Raw genomic sequence first — 18,356 nt, forward strand, 5'->3', positions numbered from 1 at the left:
AACTTCCAAGGGAAGTGGTGCTGGCCCCTACCCTGGGGGTCTTTAAGAAGAGGCTGGATGCCCACCTAGCTGGACTCGTTTGAGTCCCATTTCTCTTTTTGGGGTTTTTGTTGTTCTCCCGCCCTGGCGGGGGGTCGGGCTAGAAGATCTACTAGGTCCCTTCCGACCCTTAATCTATGAATCTATGAATCTATGAATCTATGAATCTATGAACCATGGGTTTTGTAGGGAAATACCTGTTCTTTGGTCTTCATGTGTGTGCCAAAGTAAAATGTGGATGCACAAGGAAGGCAATTCCAGCCAACCCCACAGCTGAGAAAATATCAGAGTTTATTTGTGATTTTGGGGCAGGAGCGGGGGGGATGAAAGATGTTACAATCTCTTGTCTTTGGTGCTGGGCAGCTTTTTTTGATAAGCAATAAGGTACAGGGGAAGAGTCCCCAGCTTCAATAGAGCTGCACTGATAATCACAAGTTGCACATCTGACCTACAACACCTTACTACAACTATAGCATCTTTGTGTACTAGCTTCATTACCGAGTGTAACAATTTCAGAAATCTTATGGAGACCCACTGTATGAAAGCTGGAACCAGCCATCTATCCCATTTAACAAGCAAAAGAACCTTAATATTTAATAGGTAAATCAAATATTTAATGTTTACAAAAGATCTGGCTGTAGGATTTTGCCAAATACAAAATAAATGCAGTACAAAATGTGTGCACAGCTGCATGTGTCGCCTGGTGGCTCTATTTGCAGAACTCTTCCCCTGCCAATTGCTTTCCTCAGGGCATGGACACATGAACAGGGTGCCCTGTGATAAGGCAGAGTATGAGCTGACAGTGTTAGCTACTCTGTGGGTGCATCTACTGGGATGTTTACTGTGCAGTTGACTAATTAACTGTGCAGTAAATGTCTCAGTGTCTACATGTGTGCCCCTAGTAGAGTGCATAAAACTAATAAACTCTGCAGCAGGGTAGTACTTGTCAATACAAATAAAATACAAATACTACGTTTCATAGTTTCATAGTAGTAGGGTCGGAAGGGACCTGAGCAGATCATCAAGTCTGACCCCCTGCCATGGCAGGGAAGAGTACTGGGGTCAAAAGATGCCAGCAAGGTGATCGTCTAGCCTTGTCTTAAAGATCCCCAGGGTAGGAGCCAGCACCACTTCACTTGGAAGTTGGTTCCAGATCCTAGCCGCCCTGACAGTGAAGTCGTGCCTCCTGATATCTAGTCTGCCAGCTTGTGACCGTTATTTCTAGTCACTCCTGGCAGTGCTTGGGGGAACAGGGACTCCCCCAATGCCTGCTGGTCCCCTCTGACTAGTTTGTAACAGGCCACTAGATCCCCCTTCAGCCTTCACTTTTGGAGGCTGAACAGGTTCAGGTCCCGTAGCCTCTCCTCGTAGGGCCTGCCCTGCTGCCCCCTGATCACGTGAGTGGCCTCCTCTGGACCCTCTCCATGTTGTCCTCATCCCTCTTGAAGTGCGGTGCCCAGAACTGGATGCAGTACTCCAGCTGCAGCCTGACTGCTCCAGCTGTGGCCTGACTGCAAAACCCTTGCTGAAGAGGGTTTTTTTATGCACAGCAGCACACAGGTAGACTCTGACTGGCTGGCTGGGGCATGAGGGTACTTCCCTGCAGGGGATGCCTCATGCCCCAGCCAGCCCCTCTGCAGCAGTTGAGCCTGGCTGGAGCAGCCCTGGGCTGGCGCGCTGACCCCTGGACCACCCGCCGGCCAGGGTTGCTGCAACCAAGCTCAGCGTGCTGCAGTCCAGGTGCACATACAGATGCATGCCTGGGAGCTTCCTGTGAGCAATAAACTGCAGAGCAATAAGCAATAAACTCCATAGCCTATTGCTGCCCTCTAATGGCACATGTAGATGCAACCTGCGTTAACTCCCCACATGCATACTCTTGATGGGTGATGGATGTGAGGCAGCTCAGCCTCTTTTCTTTGCATTGAGCATGGGGTAAGAGCAGGCAGAAAGGCAATCATCTTGCAACAACTGACATGTTGCAAGTTCACATGCTATCTGAGCCCCTGATAAACTATTTATGTGCCCATAACTTCTTACTTTTATGAGCTGAAGACAAAATGTTAATATTAGACATTCAATAAAACATTAAATTAAATAAAATTAAATATTAAAAATTAAATATTAAACATTACATAAATGAGAGGGAGATCGAGTATATAGATCCTGAAAATGGAATTTGGATATGAATGGGGGATGGGGGAGAGAAAGCACTTCCATGCCATGCTTGCTGTGTGTCTGCTCTCTCTCACGTAACTGGCAGCTAAATTAGGGAAGATTATCCCTGAAACTACTCAGTTACTGTGGTTATCTTCCATTTGTGGCAGACTGGAGAGAACATTGAAAACAGCTACTATACATCAGTGGATGCTGATTCCTCTTTTCCCCTTTCTTATTGGTATCATTTGTTCATCAGCAATTCTCAACTGGAGTGCCGTTGCACCCTGGGTTGCCTTAAGATCCTTTCAAGGTTGTTACAGGGTGCCATACCATGTTAGCACTTTTAGGTGTGCAAACATAACTCACAAGATAAACCCAGAGATTCTTACCTGTCATGGTTTTTCTGTGCTGTTTGCAACAGAAGAAATGCTCTACTATTTTCTGTAGTCAAAAAACAGGTGAAAGCTAAGCTGGAATTCTACAAGATGTGCCTTGAGATTTAAGGGGTGCCTTGGGTCTAAAAACTTGAGAACCACTAGCTTACATCCATAGTATTCCCTTTCTTGCCCCTTATTTTACTCTTATTCTTCAATTCTTTGTTTCTTCCACATAACAATCATGTCAACCTCTGGCAAAATGAGATGGAGCTTTCATTTTTGAGCAATCAGTTTGGATATGTAACGTGCGACTCAGATGCTGTCTGACAGCAGACAGCTTCCCTCTTCAGCACTGAAATATTTAAGAGGGCCCCAAATGTTGCGTGTGTCATGCCACACTATTTTTCATTTTCATGATGAATTTATGGCTCAGAGCTAAATTACAACACATTCAAAGCATTTATCACCAAACTGCCTTTTCCCTGTAGTTTAAGCAGAGCTATTTATTCTTAGCAAATTTACATTCATAGAATCATAGAAAACCAGGGCTGGGATGCATTTTAAGAGGTCACGTAGCTCAACCCCCTGTTCAAAGCATTATTACCCAGGTCTTAATACTTTCAGACAAAAAACTTCCAATGATGGAGATTTCGCGCCTTTGAGTCATATGACTGCGGGACTGCACAGGCAGCCCAGCTTAGGACAGTGGAATAAAGGAAAAAATGAGAGAAAGAAGCCTAAACTGTACCTGTACGGAAACTGTCATGCTCTGTTTTATACTCCCCTACAGCTCCTGTGGGAGGAGACCTTCTTTCTTTGGTTTGCTTCCTAAAGGGCTATAAGCACACATTGTAAGGCTAGGGACAGGCATTCAAAAAGCCTGAGCCTCAATTGATTCAATCTTTGCAGGTTAGTCTAACCTGGCTAGGCTAAAACAGTTTGTAACTGCACAAACGTCCCAGACATGCAGGCACATGCCTGCAGTGGCTCAGGCTAGAAGCCAGGGGGCACTAGAGCAGCCCTCCCTTCACTTCTACAATGCTGAGCTGAGCGGGGAGGGGTTCCCCCACTCCTGAACAGCCCAGCAGGGAAATGATAACACAGTGCTTATCACCTCTAACTCAGTGTTTATCACCCCATTAAGAAAACAACAGAGGGACATTACCAGATACCTGTTGATTCTGCCTTTGTCCCGTCTGCCACAGCACAGACCATAGCCAGTATTTGGTCTGCTAGCTAATACAGACACCTCTCAGCAAAGCAGAAGGAAGGGGGGAATTCCTGCTTAGCAGGGAGTGGTGGGGGTAGGGGGAGAGCAGGGAGGGAGCAACTTGGGGGAGTAACGTGTGGGTGGGGGGCGGAGAAAGGGGGGAAGCAACCTGTAGTCTCTGCCAGAGCTCCAGCCAGGGGGCAAAGGGGAGGGGCCAGCCCTGCTGGGGAGCAGCAAGCCCTGCCCAGCCCAGAGAGCATACCGGGATGTTGGGGGTTTCTGTTTTACCTTAAACCAGCAAGGGGTCTGGGACAGACATTACATAAACCGGTTTGACCCAAATCATTTAAGTCTGATACTACATTCAACCAGGTTTATCTCAAACTGGTTTCAGCCATTTTCAAACTGGTTTATGTGCACTGAACATCTGTTCTGTTACAGGTTTAAACCAGTTTCTGATCAGTTAAATAGGTTTATGTGTAATGCCTGTCCCTAGCCAATATGGATCCACAAATACACACACAGTAATCAGGGCTGTCCCAGTGGGAAGGCGAATCCGGGCAACTGCCCCAGGCTCTGCACTTTGGGGGGCCCCTATGGATACTGCTATTTTTAAAATTTGGTTCATTTCCAAACTTCTGAGGACAATCCCTGTTCTGAAGACCTTATGTTCTAAATAGCTAAGACAAGGCAAGGCAAAGAAACAGGCTCAAGAGAAAAGTGACATGCAGTAGGTTACACAGCATGATCAGGATTAGCACTTAGGTCAAAGTCTGAAACAAGTGACCTTGATCAACTAAAACAATTATTCTGAATTTCTTGTAACTTTGCCATTTGTATTGCAGACAGCTTCAAGCTGAAAATACATTTTTACCACTCTTTGTCATTACAGAAGGAAGATAAGATAGCCGCATAACTGAGAAACATAAATCTTGCTATTAAGAAGTTGCCTCTTTTTCAGATGATAGAAATTTCCTCTCACCGTTGAAACACCCCCTATTCCTAATTTAGAACATATAAGTGCATAAGGCCAGATTCCTACACTACCTGCACCCACAGATAAAGGTAACTTGGACAACTCCTACCTGGTGCACCCTAGGCCACTAGGTACACAGATCTCCTGGTAGAAATTATAAGTATACAAGTTTTCACTGAAAAGTGTCGGAGGGGGGAGGGGAAGGTGGGGGTGGCACGGGAGAGAATGCCTATTCTAACCTAAAATCTCTCTCTTGTGATACGTTGCTCCAGTTTGGTCCAGGAGGGGAGGGGAGCAGCAACAGCTATTCACTGACTCTTCCCCAAACAGCAGACTGCCTGGTTTGGGGAAAAGGCAGGTGATTTTTTGGCCTCTGCCAACTTCCCATTTCTACACCTGCCACCCAGCTGGTCAGTGGGGCTGGGGATTGCAAAGCCCTGGGGCCTGGAAGTTGGGCTTGGGGAGGCTGTCCCCAAGCTTGGTTCCTGGCCCCTGGGCTTTAAATACTGCATGTGCCATGGTGATTTAGAAGCTAAGGAGCCAGTAACCAGAGTAGGAGCAGCTTTCCCTGGCCTTATTTCCCTATGTCTCCTCCTTTAAATCACCCTGTGATTTTAAACCTGGGGGGCTGCTTATTTATAGCCTGCCCCCTTCCCAAGCAGGGGAGAGGACAGACTGTCAAGTAATAGGCTCTCCTGAGGGCGAGGTATGTCTCTCTCCAGCCAGGAACACATGTATGCTCCAGCTCCTGTGCTATTTTCCTACTGTTAAGCATTTTGGAGAGAGTCTTACTGGTAGGAAAGAACCGCTGTAGGCAGCCCTAGTGGAAGGGCAGGCTCCTCAAATCCTTTTTCACAATGTTTTTTGCACTCAAAGTCTTTGATGTCCCTGGAACAAGATCTGCCCTTTCCAACACCTCTTTTGGTCATGCGTCTCATCAAGGAAATGGTTTCCTTTCTATGTAGGGGTATTCTGTCGACCCTGTCTGTTCTCCATATTCCAGTTTCACAACCATTGGCAAGTTCTTGGGTTACAGATGGGTATTAATTCATCATTTACTGCATTTCTAATTTGAGTGCTAGCAGCTGAAAGGCACAATTAATGAATTTTGTACAACTGCCATTTTTAGAGACGAACTCTGGCAGTGGCTAACTGTAATGTTCCTCCTTTTATGCAAAGTTCAATTTCCTGGAAAGAAATTTCTAAGGAATCAGTATAATACAAAGACTTATACTCACTGCTCTTAGATTAACGCTATTAAGAAAAGTACACTCTTTTAAAATACTTTAAACAAAAAGTTTGGCAGTCCCAAGTTACTAAGCAGAACTGTCCATGGCACAGATTGCCTAAACAGAGAATGAGAAATGTAAAAGGCAATGAACTACAGAGCTGAAACAAAATGGATCATTAGTTACAGTTTGTATGCATAAAAAGGCAGATCCTTTGGTGGCATCACTTGGCATAGCTCTATTGGAGGCTATGGAGTTATGCTGATTTTAGAATAGTTCAAATTTTATTAAAGCAAGGCAGCAAGTCATTCATCATTGTCAAGTCTCTGGCTTTAGCCGGCCACAATTCTGTAGCTAGTAGCAAAGTTTCCACCACTATGTTCACCCACAGGCAGAACTTTCTTACACGAGTGTTCCCACTTACTCCAATGAATTCAGAGTAGCAACACATTCCCATGAGCCAGACAATGTCCTCTCACTCTGGCTTAATTTTCTCCTAAGGTACTGGGCTTTGGATTTATTTGCTGCAGGGAGTTCTCCGTTTCACCCTCAACTGATTAAGGGAAACCAGCATGTACTCTGGTAGTGAGACACAAATACATACATGTCACTGAGCAGTTGTCCTGGATGCCATATACTGCAGTAGCTATAGAACAAAGTGGTCAAGAGCTGGTCAAAATACAGTGCATCCAATCATCTAAACTAGACGTCAGAAAAGAGGTCAAATGAAGGGCCTTGAATGGCTAACCTATGGGATTAGAGAATGCAGGGATGAGAAACATCTATTTAGGACATTGATTATATTGCCTTGCCAATGTAAAACCATTCCCTTCAGCACATTCCAACAATGTAATTACTCTTTATAAATATTGCACAGCTATATTGATGGTCTTCCCAAACTCCAAAGCACTAAGTAACAGACAACTAGTGTATTTATTTGACATGACCGAGGCTATTAACACTACTCGACTCTCCCACAGCTGTTCATTTGAGGACAACATAAAACAAACAGGGTAGTATCAGAGCACCATACAGTAACTTAATGCTTTAACTATGGAATTTAAATTTGTACAGATACTGTGCATTAGAGCCAACCGTGCATCCTTTCTCTCACCCGTTGTCTGCCTTGTTTCTTTAGATTGTAAAATCTTTGGTTCTGTGTAGCATGTTTTGTTTCCTGCCTACCTTAGTTGATCCCTGATCTCATATGGGGCCTTAGGCTGTTACTGTATGTAATACATTTGTATCAACCAATATGAAGGTATGAAAATGGATTGTTTCTGAATACAACTGGTTTGGAGACTCCCTGCATTTCTTTTTCACTGTGAAAGACAATATTAAACAAAGAGGGACCTTTTAGCAAATTCATAACAAAGTATTTTGCTCAGTTAGAATTAAGAAATCAGACCACAAACAACGAGCAGAGAGGTAGAGAGAATGGGAAACAATAAGATAAAGCAACGTAGTAAATAGCTGCATAACTTGCTTGAAAAATTCAGACTCAAAGACAGAAGTGTATTTATAGAAAAGTTTGGGGAAGAGAACTGTATGGAGCAATATGGTGTAAAGCAGAACATTTACATACATCTCTTCCAAGGTATATGATGGACTTTGCCTTTTGTCCTATCTCCAATGCAATTGCTCCTGCTACACGAGCAGACTTGATTCAGCAAACAGGCTTTGCATTAGTTTTCAAAGAGGTTGTGTACTTCACCCTCTGGCCAGATTAAAACAGAAGTGCATACTGGAGATGTGATCTCACAGAGCGAGGTGCTGGTCTTCATAGGAAAACATATAAAAAAAAGTTGCACAATAAAAGAATCTTGGGGCATTAAATAAGATGCTAATAATAGATAAATCTGATGCTCCCAGAATGGAAATACTGACCTGGTCCTGATTTGTTTTTGGAGTATGCTGGGAAAATGTGTGGTATAGTGAGCTACAGCAGACAGCATATTAATGCTATCTTCATTGTTAAAAAAACAAACCAAAACAAAAGCATAGGATCATGCTCTCCAGTCTCTTTTGTGTTTTTAAGGGCTTTTTTTTTTGTCCTCGTTAACTCTTTTCTACATAATTAAAAATATTTTAAATGGAAAAGGCTTTTTGTATGTTCTTATGAATTACTATGGTAATTCTTTTTTAAGCAGGAGAGTAATTACCTACAGCTAAATCCTATTGAATTTGTAAGCACTCAAATACATTCCTCCCTGTGAACTAAAATTTTTGCACCTACTTTTTGTTGATATCACTCTCAGGTTTTAGAATGAATATAAATAAAGTCCACAGCTGAACATTTAGGGTCTCATCTAATGCTGTATCTTTCTTTTTCCTATATTCCTGCTTAAATTTTAGCTGGGAATAGATGATTGAAGTGTTACTTTAAAGCAGCTTGATTGAACTTCATTAAATGTAATTTATGTTCTACAATGATATTCCAAATATTTAAGAACTGTACAGAAATAGGAACATGCATCTTTACTTTAAAAAATAAATGTTAGTACATTTACCATCTCCCCAAAGAAGTTGTTTTTTCAAGGTGGACATTTTTAACATTGGTAAAACCATCTGCCAAAGCCTGAAGATTTGTACACTGAAGAATAGCAGAAATATTCCATGATGAATTACTGCATATTTACAAGAATGATTCTAACAACATGTTAAACATTGAATTATTCACTGTTGCTTCAAATTTTACATCTTTTCAGTAATTTTCCTACTCCAGGATATTTTTTCCATGTGTTTTATTGTCATACTGGCTTTAATTATACAGCCATAAGGCTGTTGAAAGAATAGATTCCAAAATAGATGCAAGTATTTTCAAACCAAACAAAATTTGAGGGTGAGGGTATGTATATGAAATATCTCGTCAGACTGGAATTCAACATACCATATTCAAAATAAAGATCTGAATACATACGTGTGTAGAAAAAAATTCAAAACGTAGGATTCAGAAAAGGAGAGGAACAGAATATAAATGTCTCTCTACAACATTCAGCCATAAATGTGCAAAAAGAAGATAGTGCTGGGTCCTGATTATAGCTTCTTTCTGATGTGATTGTTACGTGATCTTCAACCAGTCACTTATGGCAAGATCCAAAAGGAGACAAAGGCACCCTCATGCTGAGAACTGCTATGCTTATCTTTTTTGATGCTTGAGAGTAGGATCCAGGACCATACTAGGTCCCTGGGCTCCCTGTACACCTTAGAATGGGATCCAAAATAATGACCCTGCTGATCTGCAAGCTGCCTAGACTTGGCCAACAAGAAACGATGAAGACAGGGTGTCTTATATTTCAGTCTTCTCCAGGGTTTAGGCTCCTAAACGTTAGGTTCCTATTATGCAAACACTTCTGCATAACTGAATCCAAGAGTCTTGTGCTATCAGCTACTGATGTGCACAAATGTAAGCCCAATTATGCCCAAATATTAGCTTCAGTTCCTAAGGCAAATAAGTTTTGAAGATGCTTAATTACTTTGAAGGTGCTTAGCGAGCAGCAGGAATAAAGCCCTTACCTTTCTTTAGCTTTAGCAAATGAACCTGTTTCTCTCTCAGAGGATCCAATTTTCAAATAAAGGTACCTAAGACAGTGATTTTCAGCCAGGGCTCATGCACCCTGGAGTGCCTTAAAATCCTTTCAAGGGGGTTGCAAGGTGCCACACAATGTCATCACTAGGGTCCTACTCAGTTTGGGATTTTGTGAAATTCGACATTGTCTTTGAAAGTCACAAAATTAAAACAAACAAACAAACAAATAAAAATAAAATGCTGGCTCCCCAGTGGGGCAGAGTCACATGATGGACAGTTCTCTTGGCCAATCAGTGGCAAGGGGGGGGGAACTGCACGAGAGCCAGTCCTCTCAGCCAGTTGAGGGCAGGGCCACTGGGGCTCCTTGGCCAGAGGCGTGGGGGCCCTGCCGCGATAAACCTGTGAAAATGGCAGCCAGCCCCATGATCAACCTGTGATATTGACTGCCTTCCTCCTCGATTTCAGTAGGCTCCTAGTTACCACCGTTAAGTTTGCAAACATGATTCACAAGATAAATCCATAGATTTCAAAAAGAAATCCTTAGTTGTCGCCTTTATGAGTTTGTTGCAACGGGAAAACCGCTCTATTATTGTTCTATACTCAAACAAATGAGTGAAAACTGAGAACTAGCATTTTCTGAGGAGTGCTGTGAGGCTTGCCTTAAGTCTAAAAAGGTTGAGAACCACTGACTTAAGAAACAGGAACAAATTACTGGTACTCAACTACCAGTTTGGGGCATGTAAGTGCCAACCTGGGTGACTGAACAGAGCTGTGCATGCTAAAGGAAGTGACAAAGTTTGGAACTAGAAGCAGTAAAAGGGTCTCAGACCCACTTAGGCCATGGCTGTGTATTCTGAGCAGGATGAAGTCCAGCTGATTTCACTAGGTTTCTATTGTAACATGCATGACTGCTTTGAGCACAAACATTACATAAAACTTAGAAATGGACTGCTTTGCACCTGCCGACAAACTATTATTAATTGGCTTTTCTCACCTCTGAGATCTACAGAATTATGTTAAAAAATAAATAGGAAGAAAGAAATCTAGTAACAAAATTTTGAAGTTACACAATTTTGCACATTATTCTGTTGAAAACACAGTAAAGAAGTCTGCTGAATTACAGAAAGATGGTAAGTTCATAATTTTGTCTCTTGATTTTTGTTTACTAACTGAAGGTCTAATTGTTTTGCTCCATTTAATTAACAATGTTCTCATTTTAATGAGTTATTTCACTGCGTATATTAGCAGATGGATAAAACGCACAGGACATGAATAATAAGACAAAGAATTTAAAATTTTGTTTATTTTGGACAGTTTTTTTAATTTAACTTTAAATGCTCTGATTTTTTCTTGACTCTGGCAACTGCATCTACAAGACATTCATTCCAGTTAGGGAAATCATAAGATCAATCTTTTCATTATTATTATTTTAAATATTGTCACACTATAAAAAAAAATTTCCCCCAGGAGAATGCTATAGTAGTTTACCTAAATTTATGGAGACGAGACCAATATGTTGGGTGTCATGATATGTATGGATAGATGCGCTATCTACTGAGCTAGCATGCTGAGTAGAGAGTGACATCTTGTTACCTGAATTTACCAATATCAATACACTAGAGAAAACTCCATCTGAATAAATTTGCTGTATGCTTAAAGGTGGCGTTACTTCCCACAACTGTACGTAATTCCAATCTTATGTTCTTCAATAAAGATATTGCAGTCTCCATCAGTATTACAATGTATACTCATTTCAGGAAGCAAAGGGTGACTACATCCGTGATATCTGCAGCCCCAATTATCTCATCAAAACTGGGTTTCCCACAGAAAAAAAAAATTGTATACAACCCGAATATTTTTATGTAAGCATGTACAGTAAAAGCCATGTTAGCCAGCATTTTACTAACCGGAATACTCTATTAACTGGAATTTCCAATATCCCCCATTACAAATCCTCACTTTAGCAACGAGTATTTTTGCCAAGTCTATCCGGTGTGCGCATCAAGTATTTCTGTTGTTTATATTAGTTAGTGATGCTGCCAATACAGGAGCTGCTGGAAGCCCTTCTACTTGATATCTGCATAGACAGATGGAGTAAATGTTTTTGGTGGGGGGCTGAACATGCACACCTTGCCAGGCAGGAAAGTCTGCGGGGGAAAGGGCAGGGGGAGGAGAAAGGGATCTGCGTGGGGCAGGGCAGGCTAATGCTGCAGGTTGGAGCTGGTATAACTCTCAGGTAACCGTAATTTTTAAGTAACTGGCACCCCCCTTGCCCCACTTACGCCAGATAACAAAGCTTTTACTGTATTCGTAAATGGGGCATACAGAATATGATTTCACTGAACTGGAGCAGAATCCAGGTTCAACATCAAATCTGATTCATAAAGGAGTCTTACTCATTGCTAAAAGGGATTTTACTAATTGTATCATAAAGAAAAATGGTTTTCTGTTGTTGTATAATACTATATAGTGGAAACTGTGGGCAGCTTCCTTTGATCAGCATAGTCAAGAGCACGTCTCACTTGTGAAGTACCCATTTGATCTCATGATTTGTCAAACTGCAGTAAGCAGCACTGCAGATTTTCTTTTTAGCTGCTGTCCCCCAGTACCTATCACTGTAGAAAAGGTTAAATCCAGTAACCTGTGGGTTAATTTGGCAATTCTCATTTTGTAGGCCAAGGCTTTCAGCACTGCTGTATATGAAAAAGGTCAGCTGTCCACATCACCTCTGACGATCAGAAAAATAGCAGAACTGGCAGTCCTTTTTCATCTAAAACAGCAAACTGAGGACTTAATCCTGAGGCATGCTAAATGGCCTCAACTCATAATGCAATTTAGAGGAGATTGACTGGTTGGGTATTAATAATCCTTTCATTTCAGAATTGCAGATTCAAATCCATCCTAAATTAATGGTGACTTTAACAGCTTTAGGGATATAAGGTTGGAGTTGTGTTGGTTGAAGGACAAGAGCACAGACCAACTGCAGATGCTTCCTCAGCCTGATGAAGGGTATTTACACCTGAAAGCTTCCAAAGAAGAATTTTTCCAACTGTCTGAGTTGATCTAATAAAATATATCAGATTTACCGAAGAACCTTGTCTGCCTTTAAAAATCTGACAATTATTTGCTGGCCAACACGAAATTAACTAGCGAGTTTGGTTTAGTTCTCACTTCATAAAGAACCAACATATATTTTAGCACTATATGGAACTTTACTAGTTATTCAGTCAAGATCAATATTAGCCTGTTCCTGAAGAATGAACTCCTCCCTTCAATGTGCAGGACGGTCTCTTCAGAAGATGGTTGAATTATGCTAAGAAGGTTGTACAGAGAGAATTCCAGTGTCCCTGCTAGGTCACTGATTTGTTGAGGCAACAGATTTATGAGGAACAGCAATCTGAGCAAGAGCAATAAAAATGAAAAACAAAAAGCAAGTCATTAAAAGCAATGTCACCTTTTTATTATGTGTACTACAATAGGATCTAGTGGTACTAAACAAAATTGAAGCCCCATTATGAAAAGAGGTACCTGGCCCCCAAAATTCATACTTTAAATTTTTACTAAAAGGAAGCAAGACACAGAAATAACAAACACATTTATTCAGTGTCATATAGGAAATCTGTGACAGAGCCAGAAGCCAGGCGTGCATCTTGTGCGTTCCAGTCCTGTGTTAAACCACAAGACCATGAAAAATACTATAAGTTTTGATGTGTATAAAATGGGTACAGAAATGATAAAGAACAGGGAGTCCAATTAGGACTCCTTAACCCATTAGTATTTTATTTGTCTGTAATTCAATGAAGGCATTAATACCGGACAATTTCTGACCCAGAAAATAAAATATTAAAAATCTTGAAAAAAATCCAAATGAAAACTAATTAGGTACAAAGAGAATAAGCCAAATATTTGCTTCCTCCACCAAAGAGATATAGTACCCTCATGTGCCAGTCCCACAACTCAAAGTTTGCTTTTTCTTTTCTCATGTTGTGTCTTGTACAGTGCCAAGAGACTATCCTCAGATGACGAAATTAAATTGTCAAGATCATACTCCACATCAAACGTAGGTCTCTCTCCAAAAATTACAAGGGCAAGAAATACAGCAAAGTGTGCAGTGAGTCCCCATATTTCATATGACGTATTATGCTCAGGGTCATCATACACAAAGGAATGCATCCAATGTGAAACACCATCTGATGCTCTATAAGGCAGAGCTGTGTACTTTACTGGATTGATAAAGTAGTCCAATGGCACCACAAACACAGCACTCACTTCCTCTGGGTTAGGACAGGCCTGGAATGAGTCATCTATAAATCCTGCAACTGGTGTAATCAAAGAACCCATCTGAAAGCAAGAAAAGACATTCACCTGTATGAAATAAGTAAAAATAAACTATTTTAAAGATGTTTAAAAAAATAAAAGTACCTATTGAAAACCTATTGATAATTTACAAGCCAGTCATACTTGTAAAGCAGTTTTAGTTCCTGATTCAGCAACATAGTGTGCACATATTTTACAACAAATGTTAGTGGCTACTTGTATCTTTACATGTCTTCAGCACTTGCTGAACTGTAGCCTGTGTATCCTCTCAGCTGCAGGCAGTACGGAACAACCTGTTCGAGTTGTTAGCTTCTGCATGTGCAGCTCTGGGTGAGCTGCTTCCTAAACCACAGTTGCATCTACACGATGCCAAAAGGGGCACAGAGGGAGTCTGGAGGTGGTGTCAACAGTGTGGCACCATGTTGCTTCCTGTGTAGGAAGCCACTCCCAGGGAGTAGTGCAGCATGCCTGAGAATGCCACGGCACATTTACTGTGTAAATGTGGTTCTAGGTTGAAAGGGAATGCAACGAACAGAAATGCCACCTGACAAAAAAATCAGCCTGGTCTATTTTGGGGAGTTTTCCTGTTGTCACAAACTCTCTAGGATTGTAACCCATCTTTTGTAATTTACTAGGACAGTGGTGTGGTATGCCTGCCCAACAGACTACCCAAGTAAAGCGCCCCCTCCCCCAGCACTATTCGGATCACTGCCTCCCAATAGCATACTTGATGAGCATGGGCAGGACACTACTGTGCCAAGAGTCAGGTTAACTTTTCCTTGGCCCTGCAACTGCTGCACTTGGTAATATGGTAAGCAAGGATCCCAAACCCTTAATCTGGCAGTAGCTCCAGAGCCAGGGAAAGGTTAACCTTGCTCTTGGTGGTGACATTTGACACTTGCCATTGCAGCAATAGCATATTCCTGCCCCTGCTCTATTCCATATGGCTGGAAGCTCCAACAAGTGTCCATGCCTCCATTCACCGAGGGTGTTTATACGTGTGCTTTGGAGGAAGGGAGGGGCGCTTTCAATAGAGTGGCTGCACTCTGAAGTGCTTGGAGCATCTTGTATACCAGTGTCCCTGCACGAATGCTGATACACAAGATGCTGGAGTCTGCTGGAGCACGGTAATTACCACGCTGCAGTAGATTTGATTAATTGAGTCTGCTCCAACATACTGTAATTACAGTGCATTGGAGCAGCATCAAAGCATGTGCATAGGTGCCCTGAGTGCCCGTGCCAAACACAGCAGCTGCCCGAGCCTCTTATGGCACATGTGCCACAGGCTGGCCGCCCGCTGTAGTTGGAGATACTTATTTTTAAACAACGTAGATACTTATTGCAAGCATCTCTCTTCCATTGGGGAATAAAAGTTTTTAAAAAGGATTATTTTACAGAGAGAGGATGTTACAATAATTCTCCTTTTGGATAGGCTTCTACCCCTATTTGTTAGTCAGCAAAGAGTTGTTACAGTTCCATAGCAAACATCAGTGTTCCAAATACAGGTACCACAGTTTGTTCTCATTTAATCCAAGTATGAAGTGACTCTAGCTAAATTAAACAAAATTACTCTGGATCATTATTATGGTGAAAGGAGAATAAGACAAATATAACAACCTAAATAGATCTTCTTAAAAAGTGCGTAATGAATAACAATTCTCAAAAGAGGTTACAAAGCTAGATAGATCTTTGGTTTCACCCACTTGAGTACTTATTATTTTTATGCAAAAGTGGACAATACTTTTAACAGAATGTTAAAAGTTTAGTTCTCTGTGTATTCAGATGTTAATGCATCCTTCAAATTATTATAATGCTACATAATATGACTGGATAGAAAATAGTGAAGACAACAGTTATAAAAGCTAGGTTTATCCTTTTCAGAGTCTTTGAATTTTGGTGCTTCAAACAGTATCTTTGCATGAAGTTTCAAAATATTAGATAAAGCATGTTTCCATTGTAATCCTAAAAGTAATCCTACCTTTATTCTTATCTTGCAGGATAAAAACCTCACAGTACCAGATCAAACGACAATACAGAAACAAATGTTACCACATTACTGAACGAAAATTGCTACCTAAACTCAAAAAGATGAAAAAGCCCTGCTTTCAAAAAGTAACACTTTATATCCTGTCTCAGTATGTGGAAACTGTTCCTATGTGAGATAAGGCTGGAGGCTAGAAGCTTGTGAATTTATAAACTAACACCGAGATACAGCTCAAAAGACATTTCCAGTGCGGAAGATGCCTACTGCCTGATGTGCCAAGGGTACCTGAACAAAGGTAACAGCACTCACTGTTACAGGTCTGAAATGGGACCGGGAGTGAAAGGCAACAGCAAGTTTCTCCAACAAGATTCTTTCCAATAAAATTTTGAACTCTTTGATTTAATTTTCAGCTTACTTTATCAATCCCAGGTACAAGTCTACAGATGACTTCCACCTGCTCTGGACAGAGTCCAACTTCTTCCTTGGCTTCTCGGAGTGCAGTGGCTATTTCATCTCTATCTGTTGCTTCACTTTTACCTCCTGGAAAGCACACTTCCCCTGGTGATCTTCTCAACTAGAAATTAAAGGAATATCGCTGCTAAATACTATCAGGTCAGCAACCTTTTCGAGCAGGTGGCCAGTGCTAGTAGCCCAGCCACAGCTGCAAATTACCTGCAGCACCCCGGCCCTTCTTACTCTGGACCAACTGCTGGTCTCCCATATCCCTAGTTTAGACCATTATGGCATGGATTCATACCCCATAACCACCCTACATTTTTGTAAATCTGGCTGGATCAAATTGCTGATAATTGTAACAACAAGAGCTCTGTAGATCAAAACAGAAGCATTTCCAGAGTTATGGCTACATAGAGCAAGGACAGAACTTAATTTTCAGCAGACTCACCCCTTCTTTCCTGGTTAACTGAAGCTGAAACCCTAGCTAGTACTGAAGGCTGGTTTCCATGGGTGGATGCACGATTCTGAAAAGAGCTAAAGCATCTCCAAGGCTGTTACATAGAGGTAGAGAAACTAGAAGCAGCTAGCAGACAGCACAATTGTACTAAGAAAGGTTAGCTTGATTAGTGGAACATCACTCTGGAAGAACAATGAGCCATTAAATCAGTTGGTTTCCTCAGTGGCCCAAATAGTAATGCAACAGGTGCTGCACTGTGAAGCAGGAATTAAGGCATATCCTAGGTCAGAAAATCAGCTTTCCTGGTTAATACACAAATCCTAATTTTGGAGGAAAAAGATGTATACTGTATGCAGGAAAATATAGTATATTGCTATAAAATGCTCTGCAGTTTGCCACAGGTACTTTCCTTTTAACTTCAAAATTTACATGCAATGATTTTTTGCCATATGTCCCTCACATTAAGTGCTTAAGGTAGAGGGGGTTCTTCAATGAACATCTATAAAAATCAACAGCTGACACTCACTCAGAATAAGCAACATTTTAAAAAATAAGTCCAGTGACACAGTCACAGTCTTGCAGAAAAGCTCCATCAGACTGTGCAATCAGTTAGTGTAAACGTAATTATTAGGATTTCAAGTTTTCTGAGTACAGAATTTCTATTGTGCATTTCAGGGAGATTTCTGCATCTCTCATGAGCAGAAAACAGCTAGGTTACTAACTTAAAAAAAAGTACAAGCAGTAAACCTAATAACTACGGTAAGAAATGAGCAGGTTTAGAGACAAACAGAACTGGCATAAAAATTAAGAAAATAAGTTACCATATATTTGTTGTCTCATTTTTTGGAAGTAGAGGGAGAGATTGAAAAAGTAACCATTAAATGCAAATTCATGAATCACACTATGAAGAACTTTTCTACTAAATTCAGGAAACCTAATCACAATCCCTTGTCTTCCAAGGCAGAAATCTCTACTAGATATCACAGCACCATTTAAGTATACTACTGGGTCTTTCTTCTGTAAATACTAGAGTGATCAGTTGGCACAAATGCTGATATGAATGTACCAATGAGGTCTGGTGTATTTACATACTAGTCGCATCCATTTTTGGAAAGTGGGCCCCTAAAAACCTTCATTAGCAGTTAGGAACTGTATGAAAAGCTAATACCAGAATAAAAATACAACTGTTATGAGCTGTTCATCTCCTTTCTTCCTCCTTCACAAACTAATTAATCCTCATGTCACGTTAGATGTTATTAACCTTCAGGCTCACGTACCTTCATTGATCTGACAGTGAACAACACATGCAGCTTTTCATCTTTAACCATTAGAGGCATAAGAACAGATGCTTTAGTTAGCGGCAAATGGGAGAATTTGTCTCCAACATCATACTTTCTTAAGCTGATCTTAGCTTTATCTTTTATACTTTTTCTAAGAAAAAACCAAAAAAGCTCCATCACCAACAGAACGCTCATCACTTTAAAAAAAAACCCAAACACACAGAAAATTGTTAAAAGGGATTTGGAAATATGACAGTTCTTGAACATAAACTATTCGGTCAGTTTCTCATCGTTATAAAAAGGCAAATACGGGTAAGCACTGTGCCCCCCCCCCCCGCTCTC

The 18,356-nt window shown here is 41.1% G+C and overlaps 1 protein-coding gene across 5 annotated transcripts in view; it reads right to left on the reverse strand.

The window, feature by feature from the left end:
- Nucleotides 1–18,356, reverse strand: part of NUDT7 (nudix hydrolase 7) — a 26,838-nt gene that overhangs the window by 7,736 nt on the left and 746 nt on the right. Inside the window, exons 2-4 of one of the 5 annotated variants that reach the window (XM_019505518.1) lie at nt 18,012–18,165; nt 16,237–16,395; nt 12,956–13,885 (exon numbers count right to left, since the gene is read on the reverse strand). In XM_019505518.1, coding sequence (XP_019361063.1) covers nt 13,478–13,885; nt 16,237–16,395; nt 18,012–18,165 — 721 coding nt within the window. In that variant the 3' untranslated portion in view covers nt 12,956–13,477. Of the gene's footprint in view, nt 1–12,955; nt 13,886–16,236; nt 16,396–18,011; nt 18,210–18,356 lie in introns of those variants that run through there. The other 4 variants (XM_019505519.1, XM_019505522.1, XM_019505521.1 and 1 more) reach the window with 4 other exon arrangements.

Source organism: Gavialis gangeticus, unplaced genomic scaffold (genome assembly GCF_001723915.1).
Source record: "Gavialis gangeticus isolate Ggan-Ray unplaced genomic scaffold, GavGan_comp1, whole genome shotgun sequence".
NCBI classification, from domain to species: domain Eukaryota; kingdom Metazoa; phylum Chordata; order Crocodylia; family Gavialidae; genus Gavialis; species Gavialis gangeticus.